Source organism: Tachysurus fulvidraco, chromosome 8 (genome assembly GCF_022655615.1).
Source record: "Tachysurus fulvidraco isolate hzauxx_2018 chromosome 8, HZAU_PFXX_2.0, whole genome shotgun sequence".
NCBI lineage: Eukaryota > Metazoa > Chordata > Actinopteri > Siluriformes > Bagridae > Tachysurus > Tachysurus fulvidraco.
In genome coordinates this window covers 9,226,235-9,247,566 of record NC_062525.1, presented here as the reverse complement: position 1 = coordinate 9,247,566, position 21,332 = coordinate 9,226,235, and the positions used below count along the sequence as shown (strand labels likewise).

The 21,332-nt window shown below is 37.8% G+C and overlaps 2 protein-coding genes across 3 annotated transcripts in view; one reads left to right on the top strand and one right to left on the bottom strand.

The window, feature by feature from the left end:
- glud1b (glutamate dehydrogenase 1b) overlaps positions 1-8,573 on the top strand; it is a 15,795-nt gene extending 7,222 nt beyond the window's left edge. Inside the window, exons 6-13 of the mRNA XM_027163092.2 lie at positions 2,223-2,402; positions 3,310-3,447; positions 3,534-3,671; positions 4,694-4,774; positions 4,862-4,985; positions 5,956-6,047; positions 7,148-7,210; positions 7,617-8,573. Coding sequence (XP_027018893.2) covers positions 2,223-2,402; positions 3,310-3,447; positions 3,534-3,671; positions 4,694-4,774; positions 4,862-4,985; positions 5,956-6,047; positions 7,148-7,210; positions 7,617-7,736 — 936 coding nt within the window. The 3' untranslated portion in view covers positions 7,737-8,573. The remainder of the gene's footprint in view (positions 1-2,222; positions 2,403-3,309; positions 3,448-3,533; positions 3,672-4,693; positions 4,775-4,861; positions 4,986-5,955; positions 6,048-7,147; positions 7,211-7,616) is intronic.
- On the bottom strand, positions 8,568-21,332 carry sncgb (synuclein, gamma b (breast cancer-specific protein 1)). 2 transcript variants are annotated; one of them, XM_027163093.2, is made up of 8 exons: positions 21,015-21,332; positions 17,385-17,426; positions 17,170-17,297; positions 15,756-15,773; positions 13,348-13,392; positions 9,450-13,248; positions 9,091-9,156; positions 8,568-8,882 (listed from the first exon to the last, which is right to left on the bottom strand). In XM_027163093.2, exons 1-6 carry the CDS (start codon positions 21,133-21,135, stop codon positions 13,240-13,242), a joined length of 363 nt encoding a protein of 120 aa, XP_027018894.1. In that variant the 5' UTR covers positions 21,136-21,332; the 3' UTR covers positions 8,568-8,882; positions 9,091-9,156; positions 9,450-13,239. The 2 variants fall into 2 exon arrangements, with proteins under 2 accessions (XP_027018894.1, XP_027018895.1); XM_027163094.2 differs by lacking the exon at positions 15,756-15,773 and having other exon boundaries at positions 21,015-21,330.

The window sequence follows — 21,332 nt, the reverse complement described above, 5'->3', positions numbered from 1 at the left end:
TTTCACTCTCTATATCCCTCTCCCCCCCTCTCTCTTTCTTTTTCTTTCACTCTCTCTATCCCTCCCCCCTCTCTTTCTTTTCTCTTTCACTCTCTATATCCCTCTTCCCCCCCCCTTTCTCTTTCACTCTCTTCATCTCTCTTTTTCTCCCCTTTCTCTCTCTCTCTCTCTCTCTCTCTCTCTCTTACTCTCTCTCTATCTCTCTTTCACTTTTATGTCACTCTTTCCCTCTCACTCTCTCTCTCTCTCTCTCTCTCTCTCTCTCTCTCTCTCTCTCTCTCTCTCTCTCACACACACACACACACACAGACACAGACACAAACACGATATTTCTCTCTGTAGACATGTTAGTTTTTAAGGTTGTTATACAGTCCTTAAACAGAGTTCATGCACTGACAATGCTGTTGCCACAGCAACGCAGGACTTAATATAGCCCAATTTCCTATTAGCATGCGAGAACTGAAGCGTGCAGAATGTAGGATATGCCTCCGTGCTAGACTCAGCTCGGCTTTAATTGTACTTTCGCTCTGCTTGAATACAGCGAAGCCAGGTCAAGTAGTTCACTCGCACGTCATCTAATCTCTTTAATGCAGAGATAGATTTCGAATATCCTCAGTTTAGCCAGATAGATTGTGTGGATGAGGTGTTTTAATCGTATTTGAGCCACCCGCATTGCACACAGGATAAAAAGCACTTTGCTTGTGCATTCAGTTGATTCAGATGAACAATAGGAGCTGTTGTTCAGCTCTGGCTCTGAATAGGACACATCCCAAATACAACACCAATGCTCCCTATGTTTTTCTGTGACCTTTGGGGTTTTTAAAAGCCACATGGTCCTTGCTTGTGTACAAAGCTTTCCAGGTTTCTTTTGGATACTTTCAAAGAGCTGATTTTCTGACAGAGTAGATCTGGGACATTAGATAGCTGTTGGCAATGTTTTTGTGAAAGTGTCCTTTTACTGGAAATGGCAGCGAGGCAGTGTGGTGATGACCTACAGGTCAACAGCAATCGATTCATGCATCTACAGAAAGGATCTGAGTGGGATGAGTTGATCCAGGTTTGAGTGAGGGAAGCTTTTAAGAAGACAAACATTTGTTACAAGCACTGGTGGGGGTTGAATAAATAGAACTACAGGTGGGGGATATGAGGAAAATAGATCAACATGCTTACAGGTATCATAGCATTTAGTTTTGCTAGAAATGTTTTGTGTAAATAAAGTCAATTATCGGTTTAGGGGAACTGCAAAAAAAAAAGAGACAGACCGACAGACCGACAGACCGACAGACAGACAGACAGACCGACAGACCGACAGACAGACCGACCTATGATACTCTTAGGGTTGATGTTGTGATCTTGATTATTAGAATATTCTCATACTGACCAGCTTGAATTGAATAACATAATTAAAGAGCAGACCATTTCCAAGCATATAAATCATCACTGTGGTATCTAGTATCTGTTTATTGTATGAGTTAGAGTATGAATAAAGGTGGTTGAGATGACTTTATTGGAGGGTCAGTTAAGGCTCTATTAATAATTGTTTTTTTTACTTCTCTTATGCCATCTAACAAAGTGACCTCTTCTCCTCTCTCTCCTGTGTTGCCCCGTTCCATATACTTGGTCATATGAATAGACTCATTCCTCATGTCTGTAATAACAGGAAATAACACTGCTTTTAGCTGACTGTCAGATTAATCCTGTAGTGCATGGTTGATTTCACAGTTATAGTACAGTTTAGCCCTGGTAACTCTTAAAAACAAAACCTTTTTTCAAAATGAAAACTTTCAAGGTGACCTCATCGGTACAGATATATAAATATAAAGGTGTACTGAGATACAAATGGCATCCCAGTCAATGAACTTCTATGATTTTTTTGTATTCATTTTTATTTTTTTTATAGTTCAGTCCTTGTCTTTGATGTTAACTGAGATCCTGAGTGAAAGCCACCATTGATTTCACAGATCTATTAAATCTGTGCCATTCTTCACCATGTGTGTATGTACTCAGGTGACTCCGGTGTAAATGCTTCATGATTTCCCCCCACAACAGTCTGCCTTTTTCCCCCCTTATTATAGTAACATACTCAAGTGCTCATGTGTATAACGGCAATTGGTAGAACATCTGTCAATATTGTAACTTCCTATTATTTTTGTATTAATAAACAGTATATTAATGTGCATTGTGTTTTTTTTTTTTGTTTGTTTGGTTTTTTTTTTATAAAGGACATTAACGCTCATGCCTGTGTAACGGGAAAGCCCATCAGCCAGGGAGGAATTCACGGCAGAGTTTCAGCCACGGGACGTGGGGTTTTCCACGGCATCGAGAACTTCATCAACGAGGCGTCCTACATGAGCAAGGTCGGACTCGCACCAGGATTCGCCGATAAGACCTTCATCATCCAGGTACAGTGAGTGAGCAATGTGTGTTGCACACTAGGTATACACAAGGTTATATAAATATGTGTATTATTTATCATAGAGATTTAGTTGAATATATCATTGTTCCTGTAATGGTCAATGGTTTCAAACAGGAAAAGATAGTTAAGCATCAGGTAGAACTTTCAGTTCTTTCTGAGTTCAGAGACGTGATGATTCCTCTTGTCTCGTCTCAGAAAAGTGAACACTCCAGTTGCTGTCTTTTCCTAAGCTTAAGAGACTTTTTTCTTCTCTCCACTGACATTTGTTCTTAATTACATTGAATCTAAATCTGCTGTGAAAACAGATGGGAAGGAGAAATCCCCCATTTCTTTCCTCTTATCTTCTGCTTTTCTGTACAGATAATCACCTTGCTGTATTCAATTCTGTTTGAGATTGACTGACTGTAACACTGTACACATACAGAGAAGTGAATCATAACGACGGTGAATATTAATGTAGAATAATGCAGAAACGTCCCTTTCGCAGGACAATTACACTTTCTAGTCGATAAACTTAATCTGCATTATATTACCCTTGTTCTTTCTGATGGTAAAATGTATTAGCTGTTGCTTTAACTCATATTTAACACATGGTGGCAGCAGAGATCATTTCTCCAGCTTGACCTGTAGAAACGCTGATTCAGCCAATAAAAGATCTTTAAAAAGCTTCCCAGATGTCTAGCATCATGTAATTATTCAGGTCATAATACAGAGACTGTGATAATTAAGTCATTTTCCTCAGATATTACAAATGTATTAGTTTTTCATTTCCTACTGTTTTTTGGCAGATGATTAATTATCGTCTTTTCTTGTTACTGTAATAGCAGTTAACCTCAGAGCACCCTGAATACAAACAGCTTACATCATTTAAAGGAATTTCTTTTCTTTCACAGGGTTTTGGAAACGTCGGCTTGCACTCGATGCGTTACCTCCATCGTTACGGTGCTAAATGTGTGGGTATCGCCGAGATTGATGGAAACATCTGGAATCCCAATGGCATGGACCCCAAAGAGCTGGAGGATTACAAACTGGTGAGCACAGAATAATTTAAAGTCTTCTTTCTGACTCAACTGTGCAATCCCTTTTACAAATGGGTGTCCATCTACTTCTCTCACAGCAACATGGCACTATTGTGGGCTTCCCTAACGCTCAGCCCTATGACGGCAACATCCTGGAGGCAGACTGCGACATCCTCATCCCTGCTGCCGGAGAGAAGCAGCTGACCAGGAAGAACGCTCCCAACATCAAAGCCAAGGTCAGAGGCACGCACCGACCAACCCACTGCTTAGAAATACATAAAGTCAAGCATATCACACAGCTAATTATCTCTCATAAAAGATTTACGCCTCCAAATGTCATCAGGTAATTTAAGTCTGTTCAGGTGAAAGGCTGGAAGGATAAAACATTTCGTTTTATCCACAGTGATTTTGTTTTTTATGAATGTGACTCTCAGATCGTTCTACTCTGAATGCAGGCATTGATGCTAGACTGTTTATCTAAATGTGATCCCCAATGCTGGAATTAATGAAATCCATTAATCCTGATGACATCCAGCAACTCGCAAGCACAGGAAACAAGGGACTGGTAGAGAATCATTACATTTAAATATTCACTATAACAGCTTTAACACTGGGTATGTTCAGTGTTCCTGCAGCATTGGTCTGGCTTCAGATTCGATTGATGTGTGTTCCTTACATCATCAAAAAAGTTCATCAAGAACACAAGACACCATAGCTTTCCTTTTTTTTTTTGTCCTTTTATGTGCAGTAAAGCTTTTTACATCTTCTATGTCCCTCAACGCCTCAGCACAGATCCAGCGCAATTCAGTGAAAAAAGTCAGCTTTTATTGTATACAAGCCACTGAGCTACCAGATCTTTAACCTACCAGATTTTTAGCTCCTGAGCTACCAGATCTTTAGCCCCTGAGCTACCAGATCTTTAGCCTCTGAGCTACTAGATCTTTAGCCCCTGAGCTACCAGATCTTTAGCCCCTGAGCTACCAGATCTTTAGCCCCTGAGCTACCAGATCTTAAGATCTAGATACATTCTAGACACCAAGTAATGATTGTATGTCCAGGAGTTTTGCATTTTATGTTACCTTTTGTAGTTTGCTGCACTTCGTTAGAACCAGTACTAAAATTTACTCAGCTGCTAAAGAACACCAGAATGTATTCTCATTCATCCTGGTATACCACCTTTCATTATACCATGCTGTCTCGAACATCTTCTTTTTGCTTCGCTTAATACACATTTAACCCGTGTATTGTGATGGTTTAGATCATCGCAGAGGGAGCTAACGGCCCCACCACACCTGACGCTGACAAGATCTTCTTGGAGAGGAACATTATGGTTATCCCGGTAAGATTCTCCACAAACGTGCAATCAAGATTTAAATTAGTCATTCTTATTTGATCTTAAGAGAGTTTGCTTCTGCTCTAACTATAGGACATGTACCTGAACGCCGGCGGTGTGACCGTCTCGTATTTCGAGTGGCTGAAGAACCTGAACCATGTCAGTTATGGTCGGTTGACCTTCAAGTATGAGAGAGACTCCAACTACCACCTGCTGAGTGAGTTTTAAACAAACTCCCTTACTCGCTACGCTATGTGTTTTACTCAAAACATGAAGACACCTGCATCCCTTTCTGCTCAATTAGCCTGTCTAAAGCATTCATTCAACTCTCTTCTAATTAATATTTGAAATTCATTTAGAGGAAGAAAAATAAGGATTTATTTTGTTCTCTCATCTATCTTTATAGAATATATTTATAGAATATTATATGCTCGTCTTCTGTGGAGCATCTTTGTTTATTAGTAACTCAGCAGGGCAGAGCTAAAGAGCCAAATTCACTTCTTAATTTGCCCTTTGTTTATACCTGAGTCATCAGGGTTGTGCCTTTTTTTTGCCAGACCGCAACATGAACATTCCTACCTTCACAAAGTCACGTGCTTAGGCATTAGTTTACACGTGTTGTTTTTCCCTCTGTCTCTCACTTTCTCATGGAAAAAATATACATTTTGCTGGATGATGTTGGTAGAATGAGTGTGTGTGCCCTTTGATGGGTTGGCACTCCGTCCAGGGTGTATCCTGCCTTGATGCCCGATGACGCCTGAGATAGGCACAGGCTCCCCATGACCCGAGAAGTTCAGATAAGCGGTAGAAAATAAATGAATGAATGAATGAATGAATGTTGGTAGAACATCAGAGGTCTGAAAGAGGAAAGAGTAGGACCACCACTGTTAGAGAAGCCTATTGCTAATTCTGATTAAATGTATTTTTCCCCCCCACAGTGTCTCACATACTGTAGAGATAGAGGCATAGAGCATATGTGGAGATGATTAGCATTAGATATATTTTCAGCTTATTCCCATGTCTCATGCAATCCTTTATATGTTTATTCTATTGTATTTGAAAGAAGAAGTTCTAGCCCCAAACTAGAGAGTTTCATATCTATGTCTCTGTTATTGCTCATTTCACCAACAGCTGTTTTGCAGGAAGCGGCTCATCAGTTCACTAATCCTTGGGTTCATGTCTTCCAGTGTCTGTGCAGGAAAGTCTTGAGAGGAAGTTTGGAAAGCAAGGTGGCCCCATCCCTGTGGTTCCCACTGCAGAATTCCAGGCTCGAGTAGCAGTGAGTATCAGTCATCTGTCTGTGTGTGTCTGTGTGTGTCTGTGTCAGGAAACAGCATGGCATATTAAGAGAATTAATAAATGTGAATCAAGTATTAATTACATTAGCTGGAATTACAGAGCACAAATGTAACATAAGAGCTTTTCATTTTTCCCACAAATAAAGGTCGTGCCCTGCACTTGTCAGGATTCTACATTACATGGAACTAGGCCACAAAGACACAGACACACCTCATTTCTCAGTTAAAACATATTTAGATCTGATTCTGGGAAGAATTTTTGCAATGCTACTGTAAATGCAGCTGTTTCTCCAAGCCAAACAAAACCCCACCCAAAAGGTGACACGCATGCAATGTGAAAGACTGAAAGCTTGAATAATTTGACATATTAGCTTAAAATGGATAACCGTGGGACAGTTAGACGTTCCTTGATATACTGTACGATTATTTCATTTCTTTAATATATAAAAATGGTCTTGTTGTGTTTTCAGCCAATGGAAGGCTTTTGGCTCTGTTTGTCTGTTAGTCTAGAGGATGGTCATCATGATATGATATAATACTTTATTGTCAGAACATGTCTGAAATTTTTCTTGCATCACAGTATATTTTCTATGTTTGCAGCAATCATCTCTTACACAACATCACTTAATCCACAAACTCACTTTTACTACATCCCACTACACAACACAGCACGTTTACAATACTCTTGATTTACTCTTGAAGTGTCTTATTTAGCTCAAGGATCGCCTGATGCACAAAGGAGTATTTCAATTTCAGTTTTTTGAATCGTGGGATTCTGTACCTCCGATTTGATGGTAATAATTCAAACTCATTATGCAGAACATGATTGGGAAAAGAAATTATATTATTAGCCAGTCTTAACAAATTATTATAATTTGAGTCATATAGCTTCTCTAGAGGCACGCACACAATCCTTAAGCAGATTTTTAATTGATTGTGTTTTTAGCTTAACAGAGGCCTTAACCCTCTTTGCTGCAGAGGTGCTGTATCACACCTGCCCCTGAGCTCTGACCCCAACCTCCAAAGAAAACCTTCCACGGTCTATTATAAAATGGTCTAATATATTTTCTGTATTATGTAGGGTGCCTCTGAGAAGGACATTGTGCACTCTGGTCTTGCTTACACCATGGAGAGATCTGCAAGGGTAAGTTATACTGTGTGAGATTTTGCTAGTCGCTGCAGTCTGGCAAACAGCCAGTTTCCTAATATTATAATACAATGAGTTTAGTATAGCAATGCCATGTTCTTAGTAAATGATGATTGCAAGCAAGCCACTTAGCCCTTGTTTGAGGCATGTATAAATCTTATCTGTGGAATGATCATTAGTGTGTGTGTGTGTGTGTGTGTGTGTGTGTACGTGTGTGTACGTGTACAACCACTTCAGGGGCTTTCTGATGCCTGTAATCAGTGTCAGTCCTCAGTGTCTGGGACTAAATTGTCTAACAGGCTTTTGTCCTCTTTCAAATGGAAATACTTATTTTAATCAGTATTTTCACAGTAATTATTCAAGAGCCATTTTGTATTTTAAAAATTATTTCTGTCTTTTGTAGCAAATTATGCGTACAGCCAGCAAGTACAACCTGGGCTTGGATCTGAGGACAGCAGCTTACGTCAATGCCATTGAGAAGGTCTTCAAGGTGTACAATGAGGCTGGCCTGACCTTCACATAAATCCTCTACAAATCTCCTAATCTATGCCAGTTTATTCATTCTCTGTATACCGGCCTTAGTCTAACCCTGTGCCCCGTTACACCACAGCCATTTTCTGAGATTACAACAACACCTACGGAATCTCTACATTATTAAAGTAATTACGTTAAATATTAAATTTCCCCACTCATATTTGCCAAGTTTTTTCCTCATGTAGTTTGTTCAAATGAAGCTGTAATTGCTGTGTACTCCTATTCTGCATGACATGGAAACAAGCTGCTGGTTATGTTAGGCTACAATGTTCTTCAGTTCAAGTATATTGCATTACTGTGTTAATTTTGTACTAATTTGTCGTTAACTGACGTCTACAGTATTGACTCAGCTTTCACTGTGCAAATGAGATGTATCTACTTTTCATCCTCCAGACATCAAAAGATATTTAGATTCCTTTATTCATGTTGTTTGTTGACCTAAAGCTTGTGACCCTACATTCTAAGTATTGAAAGACAACACTGAAGATGCCTTAGACCTTAGAGCAGGAGTTTTATGCTCCGAGGATTTCAGTCTTTAAACCCATAGATTCATAAATTACCTCATATAGGAAGAAAATTCATCAGACACACTGGTTCTTGTTCAGAAGTTCGTCTTGAAGTGCTAAATCTAAACTCTTAAATTTACAATTTCTGAATATTAAGTGTGTGTTTGTATGTGCGCACAAGAGCAAGAGAGAGCAGCTCAGGGGGGAACAAAACCATTCAGAAAAGCTCATCTGTACCGTCATGTGGAAATTTCCTCTGGAAACATTTGTATTATCTTTTTTTTGGTTGTTGAAAATAAAGAAATGCAACACGGTTGTTATATTAGTGTTTAATAAACATTTTCAATGCAAATGATCTGTAATGATACAAACAACTAAAGCTTTTTTCTCTTATGTTAGAAGCAGGAATTGTTTGTTAGTTAATTAGCTATTTAAGTCTGGTTTAGATGTCTAAAATTCTACATAGCTTTTGTGTTCCCAGGTGCATTAGGAAACATTTAATCTGCAGCAAAAGAATGAAAATCATCCGAGAAACTTCTTCCCCATAGACAATGCCTGTTCTGTTGCTTTGTTAGCTGCTTGATCTGCTGCTGCCTTGGTGGCCACACCGGTCAGCATATCGCCTACACCTGCAATCACAGCCATGTTACAATCCACACCGATCAGAATGAAGAGCTTTATTCCAAACATAACACCATCTACCAATGCTTCTTTAGAATACATCTTATACTTTTGATAAGAATTGGGAAGACTTAAAACTGTTAAATCCTTGTTAAACTTTTTTTATTATTATTTCAATAGATAAATGAGAATATCAAACAAAAACAAAATGATTACCTCCTGCTTGTTTCTTGTCCTTTTGGTTTCCCATTAACCCACCGATTTGTTGTTTGGCAGCAACAGCTTTAAATGTAATACATTTTAATATGCATTAATAATGCAGTCAATGAGATTAAAACTGCCCAGAACTTTATGCAAACATTTAAAGTGTCATGGGACTGTAGCAGGTTTTGTAAGATTTTGTAAGATACAAAACAATAATGCGTAAAGAAAATTGGAAAGAAATTAGTAGTGTAGTAGTAATAATAATAATAATAATTTAAAAACATGTTTAAACTCTACTATTTGTAGAAATTTTATTTACATTTGATTCACCTCATTCAGAAATATCTATTTAAATGTATTGATTTACTCACCAGCCTGATCGATGACCTTATTGACCTGTCCGTCCAGAGCACCCTTGCCAAAGTCCATGATGGTGAGTTTAGCTTTATTATCAAGACGTGATAAGTCAGAAAGGTTTGTGTTTGTTTGTGTTAACGTGAGAACGGCATACTTTTTATAGAAGCAAAACTCCCATACAAACACACCCCCTGAAGAGGAAAAACACAACCACACACACACACACACACACACACACACACACACACACCAGGCAATATTGTCTTCTTTCTTTTTCGTTTTTTTTTATCTCAGCTTTTATTTAATCCCTCTGACCTGCTCAACAAACTCAAAAAAGAATTATTTTATAGAATGATCTAAACATATTAAATCAATCATTTAGTGCTCACACTGGCACAAAAAAATATTATTCATCTAAACTGATTTGTATATCCGACTGCAAATGTATTGAAGTCAGTTTTTATTTTTTTCCATTCTTGTTTATTTTCCAAACATGTTGTATAATGATAAACTGGATGACACACATTCGCAGTATGGGCGGTTTCATGCTGAACAGGAATTACAGGAACCACCATAAGAATGCTGCCTGGTAAAGCATCATTAAAAAGACACCCAAAACAAACACACCAGTGCTTATGTACAGTTTTGAGAAACTCTGCAGTGCTTGTGGAGGTTGTATGTAATGTAACATTAAATTATAAATTAACTGGAAAAAAAATACTTAAATTATCTTAAAAAGACCTCAGTTTACGTTCTCTGTCAAGATTTGTGTGTACATTATGAAGTTTTTCCCACTGGGTTTGGCCCGTTTGATACACGAAGTCCTGCATTTGTGTTTGGGGTGCGGTGTGCAATTATTTTGTTTTGATGTTACTCAGTTACTATGGACTGTACTGTGGTTCAATTAAAAATCCTGTATGACCAAGTTGTAAATCAGCTTTACTGCTAAGAGAAGACTATTCAGACAACAGACAAACAGCTTCTGTGATGTTTCCCCAAAATAATGCAGTAGCAGAACAGAACAGAGTTTAGTTGCATATGTCTCATTCACATTGGAGCTGGAGACAAGAGACAAAAATATTTAGAACATTTTCTGCATAGCTAGCCAGTGACTATTAATAGTGGTAACATGATCTGTACTTTTTAAGCCTAAAACATACATTTTCAAGACTCTTCTGTGCAAGAGTCTTTGCCTGTTCTTAATACAAAAACATCTTAATACATAAATGTTCATGTGATAAAGCACTGACCTTAATGAGTAATTAATTTGTAGTCAAATTTATTCACTTGATTCCAGTAAACATGATGAATTCATTCTAATGATCTGACTCTTGATGCCGTTTTCTTTTTTCTTCACATTTGATGTTATTAGACCAAAAAAAGTGCAACACTAGAACACCTTGCAGCCTGCAAAACCGTCATATTCCTGTTGACCTGATTACTGATAGCACCTACGTAGAAACTGAACCCCGGACATTCAGTTAAGTGTGAGGTAATGCTCAGTGTACACTAGTCTGACTTAGCAAACCTTCATTTCTTTGCTGAGACAAAACATTCTGTTTAAGTTCCTCTGGAGCTCTTGGTTGCTTAATTCTACTAAACTACAAACTGTAGTAGAAAGGACATTATTTATATTGACTATTTTCTGTCCAGTGAGTCTGGTTCCTCTCAAGGTTTCTTCCTCATATCATCTCAGGGAGTTTTTCCTTACCTCACCTCAGGCTTACTCAGTATGGATAAATGTTAGAGATAAATAGAAATATAACATTTTTTCACTGTTTCTATACTTCTGTAAAGCGAGAATAAATTGAATTGAATATGTCATGTTTCAGGGAGTTTTTTCTTGCCACTGTCACCTTTGGTTAGGCAATTAAAAATGGATAATATATAACAGAAATTGATATATTTCTGTAAAGCTATTTTTAACCATGTTTGTTGTTAAAAGGGCTTAAAAATGAAAGTTTCTGTTAAAATTAAGTTTAAGTTAAAGTTAAAATTAAAATTGAATTGAATTGAACTGAACTGAATGTTGAAATGGCACAAATCTTGATAGCTTTTTCTACATTAATGAAGTTGACTAGAAGACCACCCATGTTTTTGTTCCAATTTTGGAGCTTGTCTAATTTTTCTAAAATCAATGCCATAAAATGTGATTTTTTTTGGATTGTATAATATAAAAGTGTATGTAGTCACCTTTGAAATGCAAGTACATAAATTTGTGACTCGAGTGGGTTAGCTTCTGCAAGTTAATTTAAATGTGATTAAAAACATCTAAGACTTTAATAGATTTCAACAAAACTTTATTTCGGTTTTTGATTTCGTTTATACTCTCTATAAAATCAGCTTTTCTGCTTCAATGCCAACTTAAACGGAGATGTGTGTGTATGTGTGTGTGTGCGTGTGTGTGTGTACGTGTGTGTGTGTGTGTGTGTGTGCATGCGTGTCTATATGTGAATTTGTATATCTTCAGAATGACACAGAAAAACATCAGCATGTGTGACGAGTGACGATTAGAGTGCTGATAAGGCAACATGCAGTCTTCGGGATTCAATGGCTTCATACAAAGAACACACTGCGATATTCGACATATTTTCCTTGCTAAAAGCCAACATAAGCGTACATAGACCGAGCTGAGACACAACGTCTAAGGGATTTCAGCTGGAGAGGCTGTAAACAGCGATGGATCAAGTCATCAATTATCGACACATCATGGCATTCATTTAATAAAACACAGTGCTAGAACATCATCACTGCAAACTGCTACAGAACAAACCATGGACAAACTCTGCAGTGGTAAAACTATTGCTTCACGTCACAGGCATTAGAAATCTCTGCTATGTTGGCACACCGAATTCACAACATGCACTGCAGGAAAATAAAAACCAAACAATGATTTTTTTTTTCCATTTTCCCTCCAGCTTGTATCATTTCCACTGCCACCACCACCACCACCCCCACCACCACCACACACACTCCTTCTTTTAAATAAATGACAATACTCTCTTCTTGAATTTCTGCCTTTTCACAAATGTACAAAGACAAGCGAACGAATAGATGCAAATCTTCCAGTGCTACATAAAGACTAATCAAAATAGCATAGTGTTGAAATGTGGATAAATATCCATTTATTTCTTTACAGAATTCTATATATATTAAATCTACTATTAGTGATCAAGCACACATCAATTCTGTCACCCAGTCTGAGATAAGGAATGTAATGAATCTGAGTGTACACACCTCACACAGTAGCAAAACAACTCCATATATGACTGCATTCATCAATTACAGAGACGCAACATTGATTATTACATGCTCTAATGGATGTTTTGAAAATGCCTCACAAAACATTGACCATCCTTCACTCACATCATAATTTTACAGGTTCACACCACTGATCTTACTTGTTTAATCTGCGCATAAGAAAGATATGATACTATAAATTGTGTTGTTTGTTCAATTAGACTGCCTAGATGAAGGTTAAATCACATTTTGGGAGTCAAAAACGCACCACAATAATTTTCACACAACTACACATAGCCAAGCATGAGCTCCTCGTCTTATTTGCCGTTTAAATTAACATCGCTTATGTATGAGATTCGTAACAAAGTCAAGGCGTGACAATACCAGGAAAACAGCATGACGACACTAACACTTGGTTTTCCATATCCTGTCACAATTTTAAAAAAAATTAAAATATAAAAAAAACCCCTCAGAGATGTGTGAAGTGTTGCTGGGATGAGGGAACGGGTGTGAAGAAACTGACGGAGCTGAGGAAGAGAAAGGGTGTTGTTTCTGACACCAGGTTTAATAACCCTGTTTAAAAGAGATGAAAATGATTTATTAGCATCATACTTGTACTGCATATTAATCAAATAGTTTGTGGATGTGAAACAATGTTCAACTGGCATTTACCTGGCCACCATCTCCACCCTCCATCCCGCCCTGGGAGAAGTCCGCCTGAGGACACACACACACAAGATTCATTGTTATGTGCACAGTGAAAACACAATACTTTAAACCATGCAAAGAAATTCTTACTTTGCACGTCTCTCTTACAATCAGAATAATAAATAACAGAAATAAAATATATGAAATAAAATACAGCATATACAGATTAAGACTTAAACACACTTTTCTAACTACACTTGTCATGACAATTGTTCTGCATCTAATTAATGCTATTCTACACCTTAAAACCCATCCATAACCTTAATAACTGAAAAGAAACATTTTGACATCTTGATAGTTTTGTGTCATAGTTGTCATGGTGGCTCTGTGGGAAGCATTGCCATCTCCAGGGTCCCCAGTGTGATCCATTGTGTGATCAATGACTTTCTGTGCTGTTGGCAAAGCTAAATTACCCCTGTATGTGTATGAGTGTGTAAATTGTGTGTATATAAAGCCCTAATACAGGATGTATTTCTGCCTCAAACCTGGTGTTTATGGGAGAGATTCTGGATGTACTGAGCTAACCAGGATATAATGGTTAATGAATAATGGTTATTTTTTGCAGCAAATGTCCCCACAATGTCAAATTTGTCAGATATTCCGAATCTTGTGGGTTTATGGAGTTACATGAAAATGTGTCATGTTTGTCATAGCAAAAATCTTTGCTTTGGATGGATTGTTAATGCCACCATCTCGTTAACTCTCCATCTCGATCTCGCTCACGACACTGCAGCTAGATGATTCTGCTGAGTCACTGAACCAGGAAAAAGGATCCAGACGCCCACATTTCTCTTCAAACTCACATGGCTTTTTGCCTCTATGGCTCTTTCCATATACTTAAATCTCATTCTGACATTTTCACCTCTGTGCAATGCCTCATGTAATGAGAAAAATGAGATCTGTTGCCTGCCGTTCAGACAAAAATACTAGTGAAAACAGTCAGGCTTGGGACAGAAAGCAATAGGACGCTCTTTCTGTTCCATGCTCAGAACTGTATTTCAAGATTTCTCATCTTCTACTCTATTTAGTTTATTTCATGCAATATGAGTCTATCAGGGAAAATCAAGGCAATTGCAGAAGCAAGTATTCATGCTTTGTGCTCTAAAATGAATAAATGTTAATGTTTTTTTTAATTGAAGCACTTCAGTTCAACTCTCACTTCCATTGTAACTAAAATATTTCTAAAGATATAAAATATAAATTTGAATAAATCCATCATAACAAAAGAAACAACAGTCAGGTCTATATACATACATACACATACACACATTTCCATTTACATACATACAAAAAAAAACTTTTCTGAAACAAATTTAGATCTTTGGGATTTGTTACAGGAATGTTACTGGTATCGGCCCATTACGGATACAGGGTATCTCCAGTAGTAATCAAAATTTGCTGTAATTAGCAAAATATACGTAAATTAATTAAAGTTAGTTCCATCTATAGCAAAAACACCATACGATATGGATCATATCGATATGATTTCTATAAATTAAAAGTTCACATGAAATACTATAAATTAAATTAATGGTAAATTAAAACCCATGTTGCTGAGTGTAAAGATCAAAAGCAAGTTTTTTCTCCGTTAATTCTAACAAGCATTTGTAGTGAATATGGTGTTCATTTACACTGGGTGCTGTGCACTTATTTGCGGAATAATAGATAGAAAATGTTGGTTAAATCAGGTGCTCATTATCTGACTTACGTAGCTCATTAATATTTGCATTTGAAATGTTTAACTAACATTATAAATAGTATTATTTTAAGATGAATCATTTCTGACAGCATGCCAGAGAAATGAAAAATGAAAAGATAAAAAATAAAAAGTTTATTCTACTGTTAAGAGGCTCTGTGTAGATTAGACACTGTATTATTTCTGTTGCCATATCAGGAGTGTGCAATCTGATCTGTTCCCTTCGACAAATAAAACGTTAGTCCTGGATTGAAACATCCTTGTATCTTTGTAATGAATCTGTGGGATAAACTAATAAGAAAACAAAGGCAGGTGATCTATAAGTAGGTACAAAATGTATTATGTGTAATGTTAGTAGGATTTCTAGTTATTGGGTGTAATAGTGATGGATTAATTCACAAGCACTGTTAGAAACTCAAAGGCATCACAGTGTAAGATTGTGTTAACCACCAGCCTCTTCATATCTCCAAAAATGAACATATCAGCATGAATATATCTTATCTATAAGGTAAGACATGCATACATCAGTATTGATGTCTCAATGAAGAGAAATATCATAAGCACAGGGCCATCGTCTGCACGATATACATGAAATACACAAGCATTCTGCTTCATCCTGTATGTTAGCTTCCATGCTATGCATTCAGTAATCCTAGCAAACCCGTAAAATAGGCACCTCATATACAGGTTCATCCTGTAATCAGCATGGAGATAAAAACAGACAGAAAGGGTTAGTGCCACACAATCATTCGATACACAAGAGAATAGAAACACTCAACCGAGCCAGTGTTAGAAAACTAGGTTAAGCGTTTCATTTCTTGCTCTTTCTGATACACAGGGTAAGTCTACAAAAATAGGTTAGCGTTACACAGTAGGAAAGGAAATACTTATTTTGTTATATATATACATTACAGCACAGTGAAATACTTTCTTTATTTATCAAACTTTGGAGGTTGTGGTAATTGCACAATTTTGTCAGCACCCCTACAGCAGACAGTGCTGGGGCTTGAACCCTGAGTTTCCAATCGGCTACTTGAGCCACCACTGCCTCTTACTTCTACTTACTACACTCAATATCTATTTCATTGTGAAATGCATAGTAGTACTAAAATAAAGCTGTTAAAATCTTAAAATCAGAACTCATTTGTGGTTTGTAAAGGTTAATAATGAATAGCTAAATATCTTCAGAATAGTATAAACAATATATCTTGCTCTGCATAGCTACTATAATATAAGCAGACATATTTTAAAGGTACAGTTTGTAGACTGCTAATAATTATACAATTTCAACTTGTTTGGCCTGAGTTTGAAATTTGATTTATTGGTTAATTTCATGGTTCTTTGTACAATTCTTCTAACCCTGAAATGAGGGTTGCCACCCTTATCCAGAATGGACGTACCCAGCTCTGCCTCTTTCCCTTAAAAGGCAATCACCAAATCATATATAGCAAGGGTGGGCAAACATTTTGCCTCAGTGCCTCAATGGCCATATATTAATGATAGAATATTTATTATATTTATAATAATATGACATTACTTTAGTATGTATTGTATTGATATTATATTTAATATGAAACCTTTTTGTCATTTACTGGTTACTCTACCATAGTTTGGTGGAAAAGTGGCGTCTGATGTTGTATATTCTGAAAATCACAATGGATTCTTTGCAAAGAAGACATCCACTCCTTATTATAATCTTGATGCTCACTGTCTACTTCTTTTCTTTGGTCCATTCATTGTTAAAATTGGGTTCGGCAAAGATTGGTAGTGTTTGGAGTGCGCCATCCAGTGGAATCAACTGAAAAGTCTTTAGGACAATTTTGTAAATATTTGATGAGCTGGTTTATGTATGTGGCCCGCAGGCTGTAGTTTGTCCACCACTGATATATAGGCTAGTTTTAACTGAGTGGGTGGTGTCTACTGGGTGGAAGACTAAATCTGTAGACAGCAGAAGGCCTTAAACATTACATACTGCTCCTTTAATTCAACCCTGCACTTCATGCAGGCAATAGAACTCATTTAGGGAAAATGTGTCAACTGCTGGTACTGAGAAGAAAAGCTGCTTGGTTTGCAGATTGATGTGCACTTACTGGATTCACCAAGCCGGTTGATGCAGCCACGTTCTCCACTCCTTCCACAGTGCTCTGTCCCAATTCATTAGCACTCGCCACTGCTGCGTCACCAACTATGTTTGCCTGCCCTGTAGTCCTGTTTGTCACTAGTGCAGGAACAGAGAGAAGAAATTTTTTTTTTATTAACATAACACACTTATTTCACACAGTTAACCAGTTAGTGTTATTCTTACCTGTGCTGACACCTGATACAACTCCCTCCTTTGTCTTATTACCTGTGACACAAAAGAGTACTTATTCATACCGTTATCCAATCAGTTATATCAGTTTGCTGTACATAAAATCACACAGATACAGATCAAGAGTTTTAGCTAATATTTCTATCCAAAAACAGAATGGAGAAAAAAGTCAGTGGTTTTGATCATGGCATGTTTGCTTATATTAGACAAGATGGGTTAGGTGTAAACTGCAAATGCCCTGGGATTTTCTAGTTCATGTGCTAAATACATTGCATACATACATGTGCTAAATACACCAGTTAGTGGCAGTTCTGTAGGAAGAAAATTCTTGATGAGTTGATGAGTTCAGAGTAGAACACTCAGCATTCTAACAGGAAGTGTGTGTAGGTAATGCCCTAAAGGGAGCTAACAGGAAGTCTGTAGAAAATTATATAATTAGTCTTTGCAACCATTGCAGATGGGCTACAACATTAGAAGACCATGTTGGGTAACCACTCCTGTCAGTCATGACGTCATGAACAGGCACAGATTTACATAAACTGGACAGCTGAAGATTGGCAAAAAGACCAAGCAATGTTTTTGAATCTTTAAATCACACACACACACACACACACACACACACACACACACACACACACACACACACACACACACACACACACACACACACACACACACACACACACACACACACACACACACAGAGAGAGAGAGAGAGAGAGAGAGAGAGAGAGAGAGAGAGAGAGAGAGAGAGAGAGAGAGAGAGAGAGAGAGAGAGAGAGAGAGAGAGAGCTCTAAAAATGTAAAAAGAAATCTTGATGGTCAGTTATGTGTTACAGATACATATCTATCTAAAAAAAAAAAACATGTATATGCTGCTGATGGCTGAACCTAAAAGCATTCTGTTTGTTTCGTAACTGTCCGCAGGCCAGCTTTCAGATGCTTCCCTGCTGATTAAATGGCAGTTATATAACAGGCTGTAGGGAGGCTGAGAATATGGTTATGAGGTGAGGGGAGGGAAAAAGATGGAGATGGATGGTGAGAGAGAGAGAGACAGACAGAGAGATGAACTAATAATAACAAAAATACCAATAATATTGTCAGTAAACTATTTATCTAATCACATCATTTGTTCACATATAAACAAATGGAGGAATCTGTATCCTTTAAGAAGCATGTGTGTGTTTAAGACCAAATCATCTGTTCTTGGTTTCTCTCACATCCAAATAAGATAGCAAACCACCACTCACTCTCACTCTCTCTCTCTCTCTCTCTCTCTCTCTCTCTCTCTCTCTCTCTCTCTCTCTCTCTCTCTCTCTGTCTCTGTCTCTGTCTCTGTCTCTGTCTCTGTCTCTGTCTCTGTCTCTGTCTCTCTCTCTTTCTCTCTCTCCACACCTAGAGTTTTTCAGAGCCACGTGACTCTGGCTGCCTGAGCTGGGCTGTGTGACGAGCGTCTGCATGTCTGCTTATTCTGCCATTTCTATTCCTGTTGTCTCTGAAAAACTGCATCACACTATCCTAGCCTGAACATAGTCAGAAGCAAGAGCACGTTCTTCTTGCTTTTCCTCTTACTCTTTTTTTTAACATAGAGGAAGCCACAGAAATTCCTACATTTAACCAATATTGATATCATAGTATTAATAACATTTGGATTAGTTCCTGAGAACAGAAACTTAAATATTGCATATCACTTTACTATGTCATTATTGTTAGCCACCAAAAAACACATACTGATTTATGAAAAGATTTGCCTCAGTGTCTCAGAGAAGAAACACACAAGGCTATGCATGAGAAATATAAAGATAGTAACACACATTAAATATTTTAAGGGCCCAGAGAGTTATTAAATCCTATGCCACATATCAGTGACAATCATATTGTCTGCTCTGAGACGTTCCCTCTGAGGCATTCTCTGCAGAGCTGTGCATTTCATCCCTTAAGTACTTCACAGCCATCACATTCCTATCCTACATCATACAGAGCTAAAGACAAAACCTCAGCACTGCAAATAATAATCTTCAAAAATTTGTATTGATGTGATGAGCTAGTATACTGCTTTTTCATCAATGAACATGAGTCTTTTTTTTCAATTATATTGAATGAGATTATAAATAAATTAGCACAAGCAATGGGGAAATGACCTTGGTGAGAAAAGTGGTGCAGTCCAGAGAAACAGAGCATGCAGTTCTTTACTGCAGCGGTAGGACATTAATGCTGATGCTGGCTGGCGAGCATGTCTGATTTAATTGCATTAATTCATTTCATCACCAAAAGAGCAAGAAATGAGCAAGGAATCATTATCATCAAGGTGTAAAAGTGTTAACCTTTTACAGAGTATGTAAATATCACATCCTGGAATTAACCTATTGGTGATGAAAAGCTTCCTGTTGCTTAGGTAGAGGCATCAATCAACCCCTAATCCCATTTAATGATTTTCAGCATGCACTAAGGCCACAGTGAAGATGTAGCAAAGATGTGCTTTGCCTTTTTTCTGGTGCATTACGTCACTGGGCTAGTAACAAGTGGACACAGCCGGAGCTGCTTGCCTGCCACAGACCACACTGCAACGCACATTCCAGCTTCTGTCTCTCTTTCAATGGCGGTGGAGCTACTGATCTCAAGCAGGCTAACAAACCCTGCCGCAGAGGCACGTTCTCTCTCTTTTACACACACACACACACACACACACACACACACACACACACACACACACACACACACACACACACACACACACACACACACACACACACACACACACACACACACACACACACACACACACACACACACACACACACAGAGAGAGAGAGAGAGAGAGAGAGAGAGAGAGAGAGAGAGAGAGAGAGAGAGAGAAAGAGGAAGGAGACACAAGGGGAGGGGGGAATGACTGCAGCAGTGCTCAGCTGATCTTTAGTTATCCACAGACAGGTACAGTCCTAGATCGTTAGGAATAATAATAATAATAATAATAATAATAATAATAATAATAATAATAATAATAATAATAATAATAATAATACACAATTTATACTCTCACAACCTTTGATCCTTACAAATAAATTTAAACTTACATTATGCAAAGTCTCAATTAAATTGTTATCATGAAACATTTACAGTTAGAGTAAATCTAATATTTAGGTTAAATATTGTCCTATAATGTAAAATGCTGCAAATGTTTTCCCCTCAATTTTTTGCAGTAAATGATGGAAAATCTTGCCCATTTTTCCAGTCACACATCAGAAGCAATAATATGCTAACTATGATTGCTTTGCTTTTGTTTTGTCAATTTTGCAGTAAATCTGATCTGAAATTCGTTTCATTTGGTCTGGCATCTAAAACCAGCTTGTCCCTTTCTTTTCCCTGGCACTGGCTCTGCAGTACCATAGCTCATCTGCCATTCACATTTCCTCCAATCAACTGAAACACTAAAAAAAAAAAAAACATGCATTATCTTATTAATACACATTCATACACAGATACACAGGAATTACAGAATGGAGTCCTTCACATGCACTTAAACTCCACAGAGATTACACACCATTAGGACACATTATAGCACTGCGCCCGCAGTAGACAGACAGTCCAGCTCTGCTGTTCTCTCCCTCCCTTACTGGCACTTACCTACATACATGACACCCTCTTTGGTCTTGAGAGCCGCCTCTTCAACGCCAGCTTTGGTCTTTTCTGCAGCAGCCACCATTCCCTCTTTGGCCATGGAAAATCCCTTCATTAGTACATCCATCCTGGATGATGTGTATGGAGCTGAGGCTGAGATGGAAGAGAGAAGATTGGGATTCGATAAGCTTTCTGTGATAATGTGTGTGAGTGTTTGTAAGTAAAATAGAGCAGCGCAGAGATAGGGAGAGAATAAGGGAGAGAAGATTATGGGACGAAACAGAAACACACTGAGCCACCTTCGACGTAGAGATTGGTGTATCG

Coding starts and splice junctions, on each gene's coding strand:
- sncgb (XM_027163093.2), bottom strand. CDS start 21,135: ATGGATGTACTAATGAAGGGATTTTCCATGGCCAAAGAGGGAATGGTG. Junction 17,427..21,014: donor AGAGGGTGTCATGTATGTAG/GTAAGTGCCAGT, acceptor TTTGTGTCACAG/GTAATAAGACAAAGGAGGGA. Junction 17,298..17,384: donor TGTATCAGGTGTCAGCACAG/GTAAGAATAACA, acceptor TTCCTGCACTAG/TGACAAACAGGACTACAGGG.